This window comes from Galeopterus variegatus, unplaced genomic scaffold, assembly GCF_000696425.1.
Source record: "Galeopterus variegatus unplaced genomic scaffold, G_variegatus-3.0.2 Scaffold486, whole genome shotgun sequence".
Taxonomy (NCBI): domain Eukaryota; kingdom Metazoa; phylum Chordata; class Mammalia; order Dermoptera; family Cynocephalidae; genus Galeopterus; species Galeopterus variegatus.
Genome location: NW_007726597.1, coordinates 635,126 through 649,492, shown reverse-complemented (window position 1 = coordinate 649,492; position 14,367 = coordinate 635,126). Strand labels below are relative to the sequence as shown.

General features: G+C 49.7%; 1 protein-coding gene across 2 annotated transcripts in view; it reads right to left on the bottom strand.

Moving 5' to 3' along the window:
- Window positions 1-10,269: 10,269 nt before the first annotated feature.
- Window positions 10,270-14,367, bottom strand: part of NUCB1 (nucleobindin 1) — a 28,037-nt gene continuing 23,939 nt past the window's right edge. For both annotated transcript variants that reach the window (XM_008569311.1, XM_008569310.1), the window contains exons 8-13: window positions 12,978-13,036; window positions 12,604-12,696; window positions 12,425-12,517; window positions 11,938-12,108; window positions 11,328-11,430; window positions 10,270-11,221 (exon numbers count right to left, since the gene is read on the bottom strand). In XM_008569311.1, the coding sequence (XP_008567533.1) occupies window positions 11,109-11,221; window positions 11,328-11,430; window positions 11,938-12,108; window positions 12,425-12,517; window positions 12,604-12,696; window positions 12,978-13,036 (632 nt within the window). In that variant the 3' untranslated portion in view covers window positions 10,270-11,108. The remainder of the gene's footprint in view (window positions 11,222-11,327; window positions 11,431-11,937; window positions 12,109-12,424; window positions 12,518-12,603; window positions 12,697-12,977; window positions 13,037-14,367) is intronic.

The window sequence follows — 14,367 nt, the reverse complement described above, 5'->3', positions numbered from 1 at the left end:
CCCTTGACTTGGTGTTGTCAGCACCACTCTCTCCCGAGTGAGCCACGGCCAGCCCCTATAATCTGGTATTTCTGATAAGACTTAATTAAACAGAATTTCACTTAACCAAATACTCCCCTCTTCCTTTTTCCCAGACCCCGATTTGGTCCAAGGAAAGTGCCCCATCTCTAGTGAGGATGAATCACCACTGGCAGATGCCACCTTGGTGGACACATGGCCATCACCTGTGCCTTGTGGCCAAGGGGACACGAGCAGACATAAGGGGAGAGCTGCAGGGGGAGGGGGCTTTCAGGATAGATTTCGTCCCAATTATGACAATGCTCAGGACAGGATGTGGCCTCTTCCTTCCCTGGATATTGGTGCAGATGTGTGTGACATCTGGAGTCGTATAACTTCGTATAATGTATGCTATACGAAGTTATTATGTCCTGATAAACCCATTTGATGGAATTTGGATGTGTTGTCGCTGCCAACACTCATGTGGAAATTTGATCCCTGATGCGGCAGTGTTGGAAACTGATTGAGTCATGGGGGTGGATCCCTCATGAATGGATTACTGCTCTCCCTAGGTGGGGGGAGTAATGAGTGAGTTCCCGCTCTATTAGTTCCCACGAGAGCTGGTTGTTGATAAGATCCTGGCACCTTCTCTCTTGCTTCCGCTCTCTCTTGCTTCCCCTCTCACCATGTGATCTGCTTGTACCTGCTGGCTGCCTGCCACTTTCTGCCATGAGTAGAAGCAGCCTGAGGCCCATACTAGATGCAACTGTCCCAGAATTGTAAGCCAAACAAAACTCTTTTCCTTATTTTATTTATTTATTTATTTATTTTTTAAAGATGACCAGTAAGGGGATCTTAACCCTTGACTTGGTGTTGTCAGCACCACACTCAGCCAGTGAGCAAACCGGCCATCCCTATATGGGATCCGAACCCGGGGCCTTGGTGTTATGAGCACCACACTCTCCTGAGTGAGCCATGGGCCGGCCCACAAACTCTTTTCCTTATAAATTACCCAGTCTCAGGTATTTCTGTTATAGCAACACAAAACGGACTAATATACCATTATAAATTGAAAATATTATAAGTGAAAAATGCATTTAATACACCTAAGCTGCCAAACATCATAGCTTAGCCTAGCCTACTTTCATTGTGCCAGAACACTTACATTAACCTACAGTTGGGCAAAATCATCTAACACCAAGCCTATTTTATAAAAAAGTGTTGAGGGCCAGCCCCGTGGCGCACTCGGGAGTGCAGCGACCCTCCCACCGCGGGTTTGGATCCTATATAGGACTGGCCAGGAGACACCACACCAAGGGTTGCGATCCCCTTATCAGTCACAAAAAAGACAAAAATAAATAAATAAATAAATAAATAAATAAATAAATAAATAAAAAAGTGTTGATACCTCATATTTTTTTTGAACCCATGACCTTGGTGTTATACGGCTGCACTCTAACCAACTGAGCTAACTGGCCAGCTTCTCGTGTAATTTATTAAAGACTGTACCGAAATGAAAAACAGAATGGTTGTATGGGCACTTGAGCTACGGTTTCTACCGAATGCATATTGCTTTTGCACCATGGTAAAGTCAAATATGGTTAAGTTGAACCATCGCAAGTTGAGGACTGTCTATATTTGTAACTACCAAACACATTGTGCTCATGGCTTTGAAGGAGCAGCTGGAGAACTATGATCCTCAAACCAGATGCCCTGACTTGACCTGGGAGAGATCGGGAAAGCTTCACTGAAAAGTGAAGTCTGGCCTGAGGCTTAGGGATGAGCAGCAGTTGACCANTTCCTGAGGCATGGAGCCAGGGGAAGCCGAACCCAGCCACAACCAGGTAAAGAGCACACCGAAAACACCATTTCACCCATGGAGACCCCCCAAAAAAATAAAAAAGAAGAGTCCTCTCTCTCCACAAAGCACACTCCAGAGTAATAGAAGAAGAATCTGCTGTATGACAGTGGGGGACCTGAACACACCTCTCTCAGCGTTCAGTGGATGGATCATACAGGCAACAAATCAACAGAGGGCCAGTTAATCTATCAGAAGGAGGAAACAAATATATGGCTATTAGAGGGGGAGAGAGGGATGGGGAGAGAATGGATAAGGGCATAAGGAATAAGTATGATTTGTAATAATGAATATGCAAATATATATATATATATATATATATATATATATGCCAGTGGGCTCCAGAGTCCAGGCACTGAACTGTTTTGCTGTATTTGACTTAATTAAATAAAGAAAATCACTGGCCTGTGACAGGAATCCTCCACCAGCAGGTCTTCTATCCCTGAGAGGCAAACCCCAGGGGTAAAGCACGGAGCAGCATTTCTGGGGACCCCCAAGTGAGGGCCAGGGTATTATCAGAGGGCATATAGAATAAAGTGGCTGAGGCTGCACGCAGGGCTGGGCAGGTGGTGACATTTGAGAACAGTTACGACGTTACGAGGTCGGTCAGAGATGAACATGAATAAGTGCTTAAGCACAGTCCCAGCACACACGAAGGGAGATGTCAGCGTTAGCTGTTATTGTTATCATTGGTTTAAATCATCCCCCCCCATTCATGTGTGGGGTTTACACACTTGTGGGGGAGACCGACACACAACATGCTTGGGTCAATCCTGGCGGCGTGAGCTGATGCACTCTGGAATTTAGAGGCAGAGGATCAGCAAATACAGAGGAGTACATTTTCTTGCTGTCTTCTGGAGAGGGCTGCTTGGCCAGGGCTCAGCCGGCCACGCTGTGGGGCTGTGCTCCAGCACAGGGACCGGCTCCTTGCTCTCTTTCGTGCACTGGCAAAACAGTGGCTTAGTAAGTGTGGCAAATCCACTGTGAGCTTGGTACCAAATTGTGTGAGTTTGGATGCCAGTACCACCCAGGACTTGCTGGCAACATCACGTAGAGACCTGGGCAGATACTGAAATGATAAGGAAGGGAGAAGGCCCTGTCCCAGCAAGCTCATAGCCAGGAATTCCAGAAAGGGCTTCCAGATGTACTCAATAGACAGTTCTCTCCAGGGAACACTAATATTTATTGAGCACCTAATCTGTGCCAGGTCCTGGGGACACATCAGATACAAGACAGAGGGCTGGCTGGTTAGTTCAACCGGTTAGAGTGCGGTGCTGATGACACCAAGGTCCAGGGTGATCCCTGTACCAGCCAGCTGCCAAAGAAAAATAGAAAAGGAAAAGAAAGAAAGAAAACAGACACTTCTCTGTCTTAACGCAGCTATAAATCCAGTGGGTTGATTGGTGCAAATTAAACAGTTATATAAATAATTATTTAATTAGAAATTGTGTCAGAAAACAGACACTTCTCTGTCTTAACGCAGCTATAAATCCCGTGGGTTGATTGGTGCAAATTAAACAGTTATATAAATAATTATTTAATTAGAAATTGTGTCAAATTAGGCTGGGTAATATTGGAGTAACAAACAGCCCCCAAAATCTCATGGCTTAACACAACTAAGGTTCATTTCTCACTGAAGGCAACATGCCCAGTGAATATTGGCAGGGGACTCTCTTAGTAAAGTCACTCAGGTACCCAGGCTGCCATGTGCTTTCCTAATCTGGTCAGGGGAAGGGACTGTGGCCAATGTGCACTGGCTTTGAATGCTTTGGTCTCCAAGAAAAACTTAAGCTCACATTTCATGGGACAAAGCAAGTCACACAATAAAGTCCAAGTTCATGAGATTGGGTAGGTATAATCCTATCATGTGCCTGAAAGGAGAGAGTGGGAATATGGATGTTCTTCAACTTACTATGGGCCTATGTCCTGATAAACCCATNGGGATCAATGTAATTACAAGAGTCTTTATGAGAAGGCAGGAGGGTCAGAATCAGACAAGGACATGCAATGACGAAAAAGAGTGAGAGAGATTTGAAGACGCCACGCTGCCGGCTTTGAAGATGGAGGAAGGAGCCACGAGCCGAGGAATGCAGGCAGCCTCTAGACCGATCAGTCCATATTACGTGTTGACTTTGGCCATTGCACATACATGTGTACGACTATAATGTGTGAGTTAAAAATAAAAAAGAGCCAGGGTCCCGGTTTTGATCCCTGTACTGGTGAGCTGCCGGGCTGGGGACTAATGGGCTGGGAGCTGAAAAGGATGGAGGGCAAAGACCGGACCCAGGTCGGCTCAGTAATGGGTGGGTTACGGGCATTCCGAGATGGGAGACTGGGAGGAGGAGTGGAGAAGAAGAAGAGTCATAATCCAATTTGGAGCCTTCGAAAGGCTGGAGGGTTTGGGGCGTGGGGATGAAAACCAGGAGAGCTGGCCGTTGGGGAGCCCAGAGGAAAGACAAGTTCAAGAGATAGGAGAGGCCCCCAGCGCTGGAAGTCTCTGGAAGGCAGGTCCCACCAGACCTGAACACAAGGCACTGTGGTCTAGCTAGTGAGGAGGTGACTGGGCTCTTCAGAGGGGAGTTTGGTTGGAACGGGGGTGCCAGAGAGCAGTGGGTGAGGGAGACTCTGGCCATGAAAAAGGAGAGGTGACACGTGGGGAAGGGCGTAGTGTTTGATGAATGAAGACTCAGAGAAGGGAGGAAGGAGGTCAGAGACACAGAGAGGGCGGCATAAAGACTATTAGTTCCCTCTGGCTGCTGTCACAAATGACCACAAACACAGTGGCTTAAAAACACACCAATATATTCTCTTAGAATTCTCGAAGTCAGATGCTTAAAATGGGTCTCACTGGGCTAAGATCAAGGTATCAGCAGGGCTGGTCCCTTCTGGAGGCTCCAGGAGAGACCTGCTTCCTTGCTTTCTTCAGCTCTAGAGGACACCCGCATTCTGTGGCTCATGGCTCCGCCTCACTGTGACTTTTTGTTGTCACATCACCTTTACTTACTGTTATCCCGTGGACTCCCTCTGTTTTTTTGGGGGGTGGGGTGGCTGGCCAGTACCGGGATCTGAACCTTGGTGTTATGATACTGCCCTCCAACCAACTGAGCTAACCAGCAGCCCCCTTTGCTTCCCTTTTATAGAGACCCTTGAGATTATACTGGGCCTGTCCTGGTAATCCGGGATCATCTCCTCATCTCAAGACCCTTCACTTGATCACATCTGCAAGATTTGTTTGCCATGTGAACTCGTGTATTCACAGATTCTGCGGGTTAGGACATGAAAATCTTTGGGAAGCCATTATTCAGTCTATCACAGAAAGGGTGTTTTAAAATGTGGCTTCCATTATTATTCACCTGTAGTGAAGTCAACAAATCAGGAGGCCATTGCTATTGAAAAGAGAGTTTGTTACTCACAGTTCCTAAGGAAGAGGCGGAGATGGGCAGGGGGTGGGGGGACCAGAGGGAGACTGGTTAGGGTGGTGCTGGGCAGGCCACACACACAGGGACACGGGGGCAACACCAGGATCAGTCAGGAGATGGAGGGAGGGAGAGGGAGGAAATCGTGGACAAGACCTTTCTTAGTGGTTCTGCAGGAATGAACTCGTGGAGCAGGGTAAGCAGGTTAAGATGGGCTAGTTTGAATGATTAGCGGGCTCTGGGGCGTAGAGGCTGTCCTGAATAGTCTGGTCACTGGCCTGGGTGTGATTAGGGTAGGGGAATATTGGCAGTCCAATATGTAAGAGCCCCTGGTAAAGCAGGTGGTTGGGGGTGAGGAGTCTGGGTTGGCTGGTTTACAAACAAGTAGGGTAGGTAGTTTACTATCTCTAGCATTTGGCTCGCCTTGGGAGGGACAGTCTCTCCAGTGTCAGCAAGACTCCAGATATCAACACCAATGTATCCTCTTAGAGTTTTGGAGGTCAGAAGGGGACAGAGACCCAGAGCATGGGGTAAAGGCAGAATTTGAATTCTTGCGAAATATAAGGCTCCTGTTCCCTAGATCCCTGTTTTGGGGATTGTCTTCCTTGAGACTCCCAAATCCTATCTCAGTCCATTCTAAACCCTCTTTACAGTATTAGCATCTGCTCCTTATGGAACAAGACATTCCAAGAAGAAAGGAATTGTGTAAAAACCTGTGCACAGCATAGGGAGCATGCAGATCAAAAGCGAAATGATTTTCAGATTAAACGTAAAGGATCAAAATAATTGTTGATTAGGACTAGAATTAAAGGTCAGGCAGGAGGTGAGGTAGGAGTTGCTCCAGGACAGAGGTGACTTTGTTCTTGTCGGGGGGGTGGGCTACTCCTCTGNAACCCATGACCTTGGTGTTATACGGCTGCACTCTAACCAACTGAGCTAACTGGCCAGCTTCTCGTGTAATTTACTAAAGACTGTACTGAAAATGAAAAACAGAATGGTTGTATGGGCACTCGAAGTACGGTTTCTACCGAATGCGTATTGCTTTCGCACCATGGTAAAGTCAAATATGGTTAAGTTGAACCATCGCAAGTTGAGGACTGTCTATATTTGTAACTACCAAACACATTGTGATCATGGCTTTGAAGGAGCAGCTGGAGAACTATGATCCTCAAACCAGATGCCCTGACTTGACCTGGGAGAGATCAGGAAAGCTTCACTGAAAAGTGAAGTCTGGCCTGAGGCTTAGGGATGAGCAGCAGTTGACCAGGCCAAGAGTGTAGGGAACAGTGGCAGAGGGAACAGCACCAGCAAAGGCTCGGGGGTGGGAAAGAGCTAGGTATGTTCTAAGAACTGAAAAAGGCCTACATGGCTGAAGAAAAAAGACAGTGGGTGAGTGTGATGAAGATGAGACTGGGAAAGGAGGCAGGGGAGATGCCATGCTGGGCTTGGAGAGGACACTAAAGGGTTTTCAGCTGGGAGCAGTGGAGACGAGACCTAACTGGGGCAGCTCCTGTTGCAGTGCCCACCTTGACATGTCTTGCATATACATTCAGCAAACATTTTTCCTCTGGACTTGACCACGTGCTCGGCAATGCTGGAGACGCAGAGGTGAGCAGATGTGGACCTGCCCACAGGGAGGCCTCCAACCTGGAGAGAAGTGGATACTCACAGGGCCAAACCAGGGAAATGGATCTAATAATGAAGGTAACCCAGGCATCGTAGGAGCCTTGGGGAGGCACCGAAACCAGCCTGAAGGGCTAGCAAAGGTGGCCGTGTAACGTCCCATACGTAGCGACATGTTTAATATATATCTATTTGTTTATCTTTTTTTTTCTACTTCAACAGAATGCAAGTCCCATGAGGGCAGGATTTCGTTTTGTTTACTGCTGTACCCCAGAACAATGCCTGGTACATTACAGGCACTCGGTGACTGAATAAATGAATGAACAAATGAATAAATAAATGGAGAGATGGCTGAGGTGATGCCCAGAGAGCTTCCTGTAGGAAGTGCAGGTGATTCTCATGCAGAACACAGGCCGGACGTAGTTCTTACCTCTTTCATTCCTCCTTCCCTCCTCTCTGCTTTCCTTCCTTTTCTCCTCTCTCCCGATTATCCGGGATTATCTGGTGGGATCAATGTAATTACAAGAGTCTTTATGAGAAGGCAGGAGGGTCAGAATCAGACAAGGAGATGCAATGACGAAAAAGAGTGAGAGAGATTTGAAGACGCCACGCTGCCGGCTTTGAAGATGGAGGAAGGAGCCACGAGCCGAGGAATGCAGGCAGCCTCTAGACCGATCAGTCCATATTACGTGTTGACTTTGGCCATTGCACATACATGTGTACGACTATAATGTGTGAGTTAAAAATAAAAAAGAGCCAGGGTCCCGGTTTTGATCCCTGTACTGGTGAGCTGCCGGGCTGGGGACTAATGGGCTGGGAGCTGAAAAGGATGGAGGGCAAAGACCGGACCCAGGTCGGCTCAGTAATGGGTGGGTTACGGGCATTCCGAGATGGGAGACTGGGAGGAGGAGTGGAGAAGAAGAAGAGTCATAATCCAATTTGGAGCCTTCGAAAGGCTGGAGGGTTTGGGGCGTGGGGATGAAAACCAGGAGAGCTGGCCGTTGGGGAGCCCAGAGGAAAGACAAGTTCAAGAGATAGGAGAGGCCCCCAGCGCTGGAAGTCTCTGGAAGGCAGGTCCCACCAGACCTGAACACAAGGCACTGTGGTCTAGCTAGTGAGGAGGTGACTGGGCTCTTCAGAGGGGAGTTTGGTTGGAACGGGGGTGCCAGAGAGCAGTGGGTGAGGGAGACTCTGGCCATGAAAAAGGAGAGGTGACACGTGGGGAAGGGCGTAGTGTTTGATGAATGAAGACTCAGAGAAGGGAGGAAGGAGGTCAGAGACACAGAGAGGGCGGCATAAAGACTATTAGTTCCCTCTGGCTGCTGTCACAAATGACCACAAACACAGTGGCTTAAAAACACACCAATATATTCTCTTAGAATTCTCGAAGTCAGATGCTTAAAATGGGTCTCACTGGGCTAAGATCAAGGTATCAGCAGGGCTGGTCCCTTCTGGAGGCTCCAGGAGAGACCTGCTTCCTTGCTTTCTTCAGCTCTAGAGGACACCCGCATTCTGTGGCTCATGGCTCCGCCTCACTGTGACTTTTTGTTGTCACATCACCTTTACTTACTGTTATCCCGTGGACTCCCTCTGTTTTTTTGGGGGGTGGGGTGGCTGGCCAGTACCGGGATCTGAACCTTGGTGTTATGATACTGCCCTCCAACCAACTGAGCTAACCAGCAGCCCCCTTTGCTTCCCTTTTATAGAGACCCTTGAGATTATACTGGGCCTGTCCTGGTAATCCGGGATCATCTCCTCATCTCAAGACCCTTCACTTGATCACATCTGCAAGATTTGTTTGCCATGTGAACTCGTGTATTCACAGATTCTGCGGGTTAGGACATGAAAATCTTTGGGAAGCCATTATTCAGTCTATCACAGAAAGGGTGTTTTAAAATGTGGCTTCCATTATTATTCACCTGTAGTGAAGTCAACAAATCAGGAGGCCATTGCTATTGAAAAGACACCACTGATTTAATAGCTTGTAAAATTCCTGAAAATTTAACAATGGGCTCTTGCAAGCTGGTGTGAACCAGCTCCAGCATACCACTGCGGCCATACCCCATTTAGAAAAACAAAAATCAAACTTCTGCTCTGCCCTTCTCTGGTCCATAATGAATGTTCTGGGCTCCTCAGGCATGACTTATTTCTCTTTGATTCTCAATAAAATCCGTGCATTTGGCGTTGAATCTATAGCCCCTTCTGTTCTTCAAAATTGCCTCAGCCAGATAAGGGGGAGAAAAGTTTCTTTTCTCTTCAAAGGTGCAGAGAAAAGCATAGTATATACCATGTCCTGAACCTGTTCCTGAACCCAATCTCCAGAGACTACTAAAAAAAAAGCCTGTAAATCCTATAGCTGTGTAACCTTGAACAAGTTACTTGACTACTCTGTGCCTCAGTTTCCTTGTCTGTAAAACTGGGATAGTAATAGTTCCTATTTCCTAGGGAAATATCTACATTGACATCCTTCTTTGATAAGAGGTATCAATAGTTGTCTCTTTTCTTTAAGCCAAAAGATGATAGACTCTTGCTTGTTCTCCCACATGCATAAAGCTAAGATATAATAAATAAAATATAATTTGGTCTTTCTTTCTTTCTTTCTTTTTAAAGATGACTGGTAAGAGGATCCCAACCCTTGACTTGGTGTTGTCAGCACCACTCTCTCCCGAGTGAGCCACGGCCAGCCCCTATAATCTGGTATTTCTGATAAGACTTAATTAAACAGAATTTCACTTAACCAAATACTCCCCTCTTCCTTTTTCCCAGACCCCGATTTGGTCCAAGGAAAGTGCCCCATCTCTAGTGAGGATGAATCACCACTGGCAGATGCCACCTTGGTGGACACATGGCCATCACCTGTGCCTTGTGGCCAAGGGGACACGAGCAGACATAAGGGGAGAGCTGCAGGGGGAGGGGGCTTTCAGGATAGATTTCGTCCCAATTATGACAATGCTCAGGACAGGATGTGGCCTCTTCCTTCCCTGGATATTGGTGCAGATGTGTGTGACATCTGGAGCAGCTGCAGCCACCTTGGGACCATGAGGGGAGTACAGCCCCCATACCGACCATAGCATATCTAGGAGATGGGAGAATCTGGTTACCTGACAGGCCTAAAGCCATCCTGCCTTGGGACTTCTTGTTTTGGGCTGATAATACTTTTTTTTTTTGTTCAATCACAGGTTAGGTTTTCTGTCCTTGTGGCAGAAGGGATCGTATGTGAAGGCAGCAGGTTCTTCAGGAGCAGACAGATACATGCCAGGACTCAGCCTCTCAGAAGTGATGTTTGAACTGAATCTTAAAAGATGAGGATTTTGGCAGGTGATGTAGAGATGGGTTTTCAGAGGGCACAAGTATATACACACAGACATGGAGGCATGTATTTGTTCCAGAAAGTTTATTTAGATGGAACTGGAGCACAGAGCAGGACATGGAGCAGTGTGAATGAGACCAGCAAGGCGGGTGGAGTCGACCTTCAGAGCCTTCCACCTGAGGCTAAGGGGCTGGGGCCTGGTCCTAGGGGGGACGGGGGTCAGTTCCAGGATATCCTGGGGTGTGTGGGGACGGGGATAGAGGCCAGAAGTTAGACAGGAGGCTGGTGATGAGGTGGCTGGAAGCTAGGGGCTCAGGGAGTCTGGGCTCCTGGAATCAGAGCTGACCAGCTATTCTGAAGATCCCCTGCCCCTCAGCACCCAGCTATGGAGAGGACACCGTCTTTGAGGCATCACTGGTCCCACAAAAGATAGAAGGTCTCAAGGGACCACTCCAAGTCCCCCCAAACAAACAGAATCTGGGCCCAGAGCAGCAGGAAGAATTCCAGAAGCTGTAGTGACACAGGATGCTGGAGCAGCCACACCTGGGGTGGCTGAAACCAAACTATCTAGGAAGGCAGGCACAGAGCAGACCCTCTTGGGAGGGAGGGAGGGAGGAAGGGGGCTTCCCTAAGTTAAGCTGATCCAGTGAGCACCCCACTGGACACAAGAGAAGGCAGGCCCTTTGAAGGGGGACAAAGAGAAAGGACCACAGACTTGGAGGCCATGAAAATGGAGACAGGCAGACACCGGGCCTGAGCAGCAATGTGTGAAATGCCACCCTGTCCTCCCTCTTCCAGGAGGCCACACATGTTGCTGGCCCCCATGGAAGGCTGATTGTGACACTTCATCCAGCTCCTATCAGGTGCCTCTGTAGGAACCAGGAGGGCTGGGGTCCCTGAAGGATCACAGGTGCTGGGAATCCAGCTGGGGCACCACAGGAGGCTGTTCAGGAACCTTCCTTACTGAAGCGTCCACATCCTTCTGGTCACCAGCTGGAGCTGGCACAGGTGCATCATCTGGACATGAAATGAGGGAATGATGGCATTAGATATCCCAGCTGCTCCTCCCTCAGACCCAGGAGACCGTGCCCCCAGCCCCCCTCCCTGAGCCCAGGGGCAGCACCTGTGTCTGGGTGGAACTTGAGCTGTCCCTCAGAGTTGGAGGCTGGGGCGCTGTGGCCCTGCTGCTGCTGCTGCTGTTTCCTCTGCTCCATATGCAGGACGGCCTGCAGGAAGTGGGGTCACACAGACAAGAGGGTATGACGCTGGCATTCCAAGACGCTCAGGTCTCAGTCCCCCAACTGAGATTCCACAGCAGCACGTTAGGTGGTCATGGGCCAGTCCCTTTTCTATGAACCTCAGTTTTCCTCTTTCTCATTGAGAGCTGGGCTTCATACTAGTTAAGGATCCAGTTCTCCCTGTCCTGTCACGGCCTGTGTCCCGCCTTGGGCAGGGAAGCCCTCGCTGAACCCTGGCTGAGTCTACTCTTCTCCCTTCTTGGCCTTTCCCCCTCCCCCACTTATAACCTCATTGCCCTTATCCAACATGGCAGACACAGAGCTGTCAGGTATGGGAGAACATCTGCCCTTACTCAAGGTGGTGGTTACTGCCTGAGGATCTACCAGTGATTAACCCAGTGGCTATAGGCCTTCCCAGCCTCTGGACACCCATGTGGACAAGGACAAGGACAACCAGAGATGCAGAAGATGCACCCGGCTTCTCGGGCTGCTCACCTGCTGCAGCTCTCTCTTCTGGACCTCCAGGCGGCCCTGAGACCGTCCTAGAGCCTCTGTCTCTTGGCTGAGCCGCTGGGCCTTGGCATTCAGCTCTGCCTCCCGGGCAGCCAGCTCCTCCTCGAAATGCCTCAGCTCTTCCTCCGTGTAGGCAGGGTGCATCTCCACTGTCTGCAGGGGACAGGGGACATCAGCAGGGCTAACTCCAGCTTTGATACACCATGTTGGAGAGGGCTCTGCTATTAGAGGTTTAGAGGAGGCTGGGAAGCCTGGGCCATGTGTGTGGGTGGAGGAGACCTCAGCGCCAGGCAGAGAGTGGGGTAAAGACCTAGAGACAGGGCAGAACAGAGACCTAGAGAGAGAGGGAGCTGAGACCCAGGGTGGGTGTCCAGAGATCCAGAGAGAAAGAGAAGTAGCCAGAGACCATGGAAGAAAGGTTGGGGCTGGGGAATAGAGATGTTCAGGAGAGTATCCCCCATATCCTCACCTCCCAGCCCTCCCCAGTGTCCCCAAACTCCTTCCTCTGAGTGGATGCAAGGAACTCCTCCAGGGTCACAAGGCGGTCCTGGTTGGTGTCCACCTAGGGAGTCAGATAAGGATAAGGATAAGTGACACGGCTGGGGGCTGAGCCCTCCCCCACTCCCGCACTCCCCCCACCCCCCTCACATTCTTCATCACGTGCTCCCGCATGCGCAGCCGCTCCTCTTCCATCTCCCGCATGTCGTCCTCCTCGTTCTTTGGGTCATACACCTTCTCCAGCTGCAGGGTCAAGCGAGAGGCAGGAAGTACGGAGAGGTGCAGGGCAACCCTCTGCCCAGGCTCCCCCACTCCTTACAGACGCGACCAGACGACTTCAACTCCCAGCATCCCATGGGGCATGCCGCCACTTGTGGCAGCCTCTCTTTCCCCCAGAGGCTGCTATGAGTTGCAGTTTTCCCTGAACTCCCATCCAGGGGTCTCTAAGGGGACCACTAGGTTCCCTGAGGGAACACGTGACTGATCTGGGCATCCCTTACACCCAAGGCTTCCAAGACTCTCACCTCCTTGGTGAAGAGGGCCTCCAGCTCCTGCTCATCCAGGACGCCATCGCTGTTGATATCTGAAGGGGAGGAGACAACAAGGCATCTTGGGACACTGAGGAAAGGGTGGGGCAGGTTCCTGAGGATCCAGTTGGTGAAGGAATTTTGGGCTGATGTGGGGTCTGGTATCAGAGGACAGGTAACATGGGTCTCCAGTGGTGGCCCTCGGGCATCAGCACCCCACCAGGGCTGTTGCTAGGACAGCTCATACACTGAGGAAAGGGTGGGGCAGGTTCCTGAGGATCCAGCTGGTGAAGGAATTTTGGGCTGATGTGGGGTCTGGTATCGGAGGAAAGGTAACATAGGTCTCCAGTGGTGGCCCTCGGGCATCAGCACCCCACCAGGGCTGTTGCTAGGACAGCTCATACCCTGGCAACCAGGGTCCTGAGAATGGAGCAGATGAAGGTCAAACTACCAGAACAAGCTTGGGCCCGCTGTCATGCAGGACAATTCTCTAGCCTTAGAACCGGGTTTTCTGGACACAGAGTCGGCCCCTTTGCCCAAGATCCAGAGGTGCCCAAGATCCCAGAGAATCAGGCCAATGCTGACTGGTTGCCAGAGGAGCCTCTCCCGGCCAATCCAGCTGGTACAGCTTCAAGTCTCCAGGTCCACGTGGACCACACTCAGTCTCCTGCCTCCACCCTCCTGTTTCCTCCACTCACTCAGATCAGACCCTGCCCTTGCTCCTTCTAAGGTGGCTAGGAACCTTGACCTCGCAAATCCAGTGGTTAATCTTCAGCCTGCATCTTACTTGACTTTCTGCCCCTGGCTTCTAGAACATCATTGTGTCCTCTCTGGCTGCCCCTTAGTCTTCTTTGCGGGCTCTGTCCTTTTCCTGACCACTACAAGTTGGTCTATCCCAGGGCTCAGGCCTGGGGCCTCTTCTCTATCTAACCTAACTTTTGTTTTGTTTTGACAGCTGGCTGGTAAGGGGACCTGAATCCTTGACCTTGGTGTTACCAGCTCCATGCTCTAACCAAGTGAGCTAACTTGCCAGCCTTCAAGCTAACCTTTGGATCTGCTCTACCCAATATGGCAGCCACTAGCCAGTGGGCTGTTTAAATTGAAATTGATTAAGATTAAATAAGATGTATATTTCAGTTCATCGGTCCCACTTGCTACATGGTAATACACACCTAGTGGCCGCCATATTGGACAGCACAGATAGGGGACATTGTCCATTGTGGCAGAGAGTTGCATTGGCCAGCACTTCCCTAGATGGGCTCCTCCAGCCTCAGCTTTCAGTGCCATCCACGAGTGCCTCCACACCTGGATGTACCACTGTCTGCTCTCCATTTCCACTTGGATACTTAATAGACATCTCTTTTTTTTTTTTTTTTTTTTTTTTAAA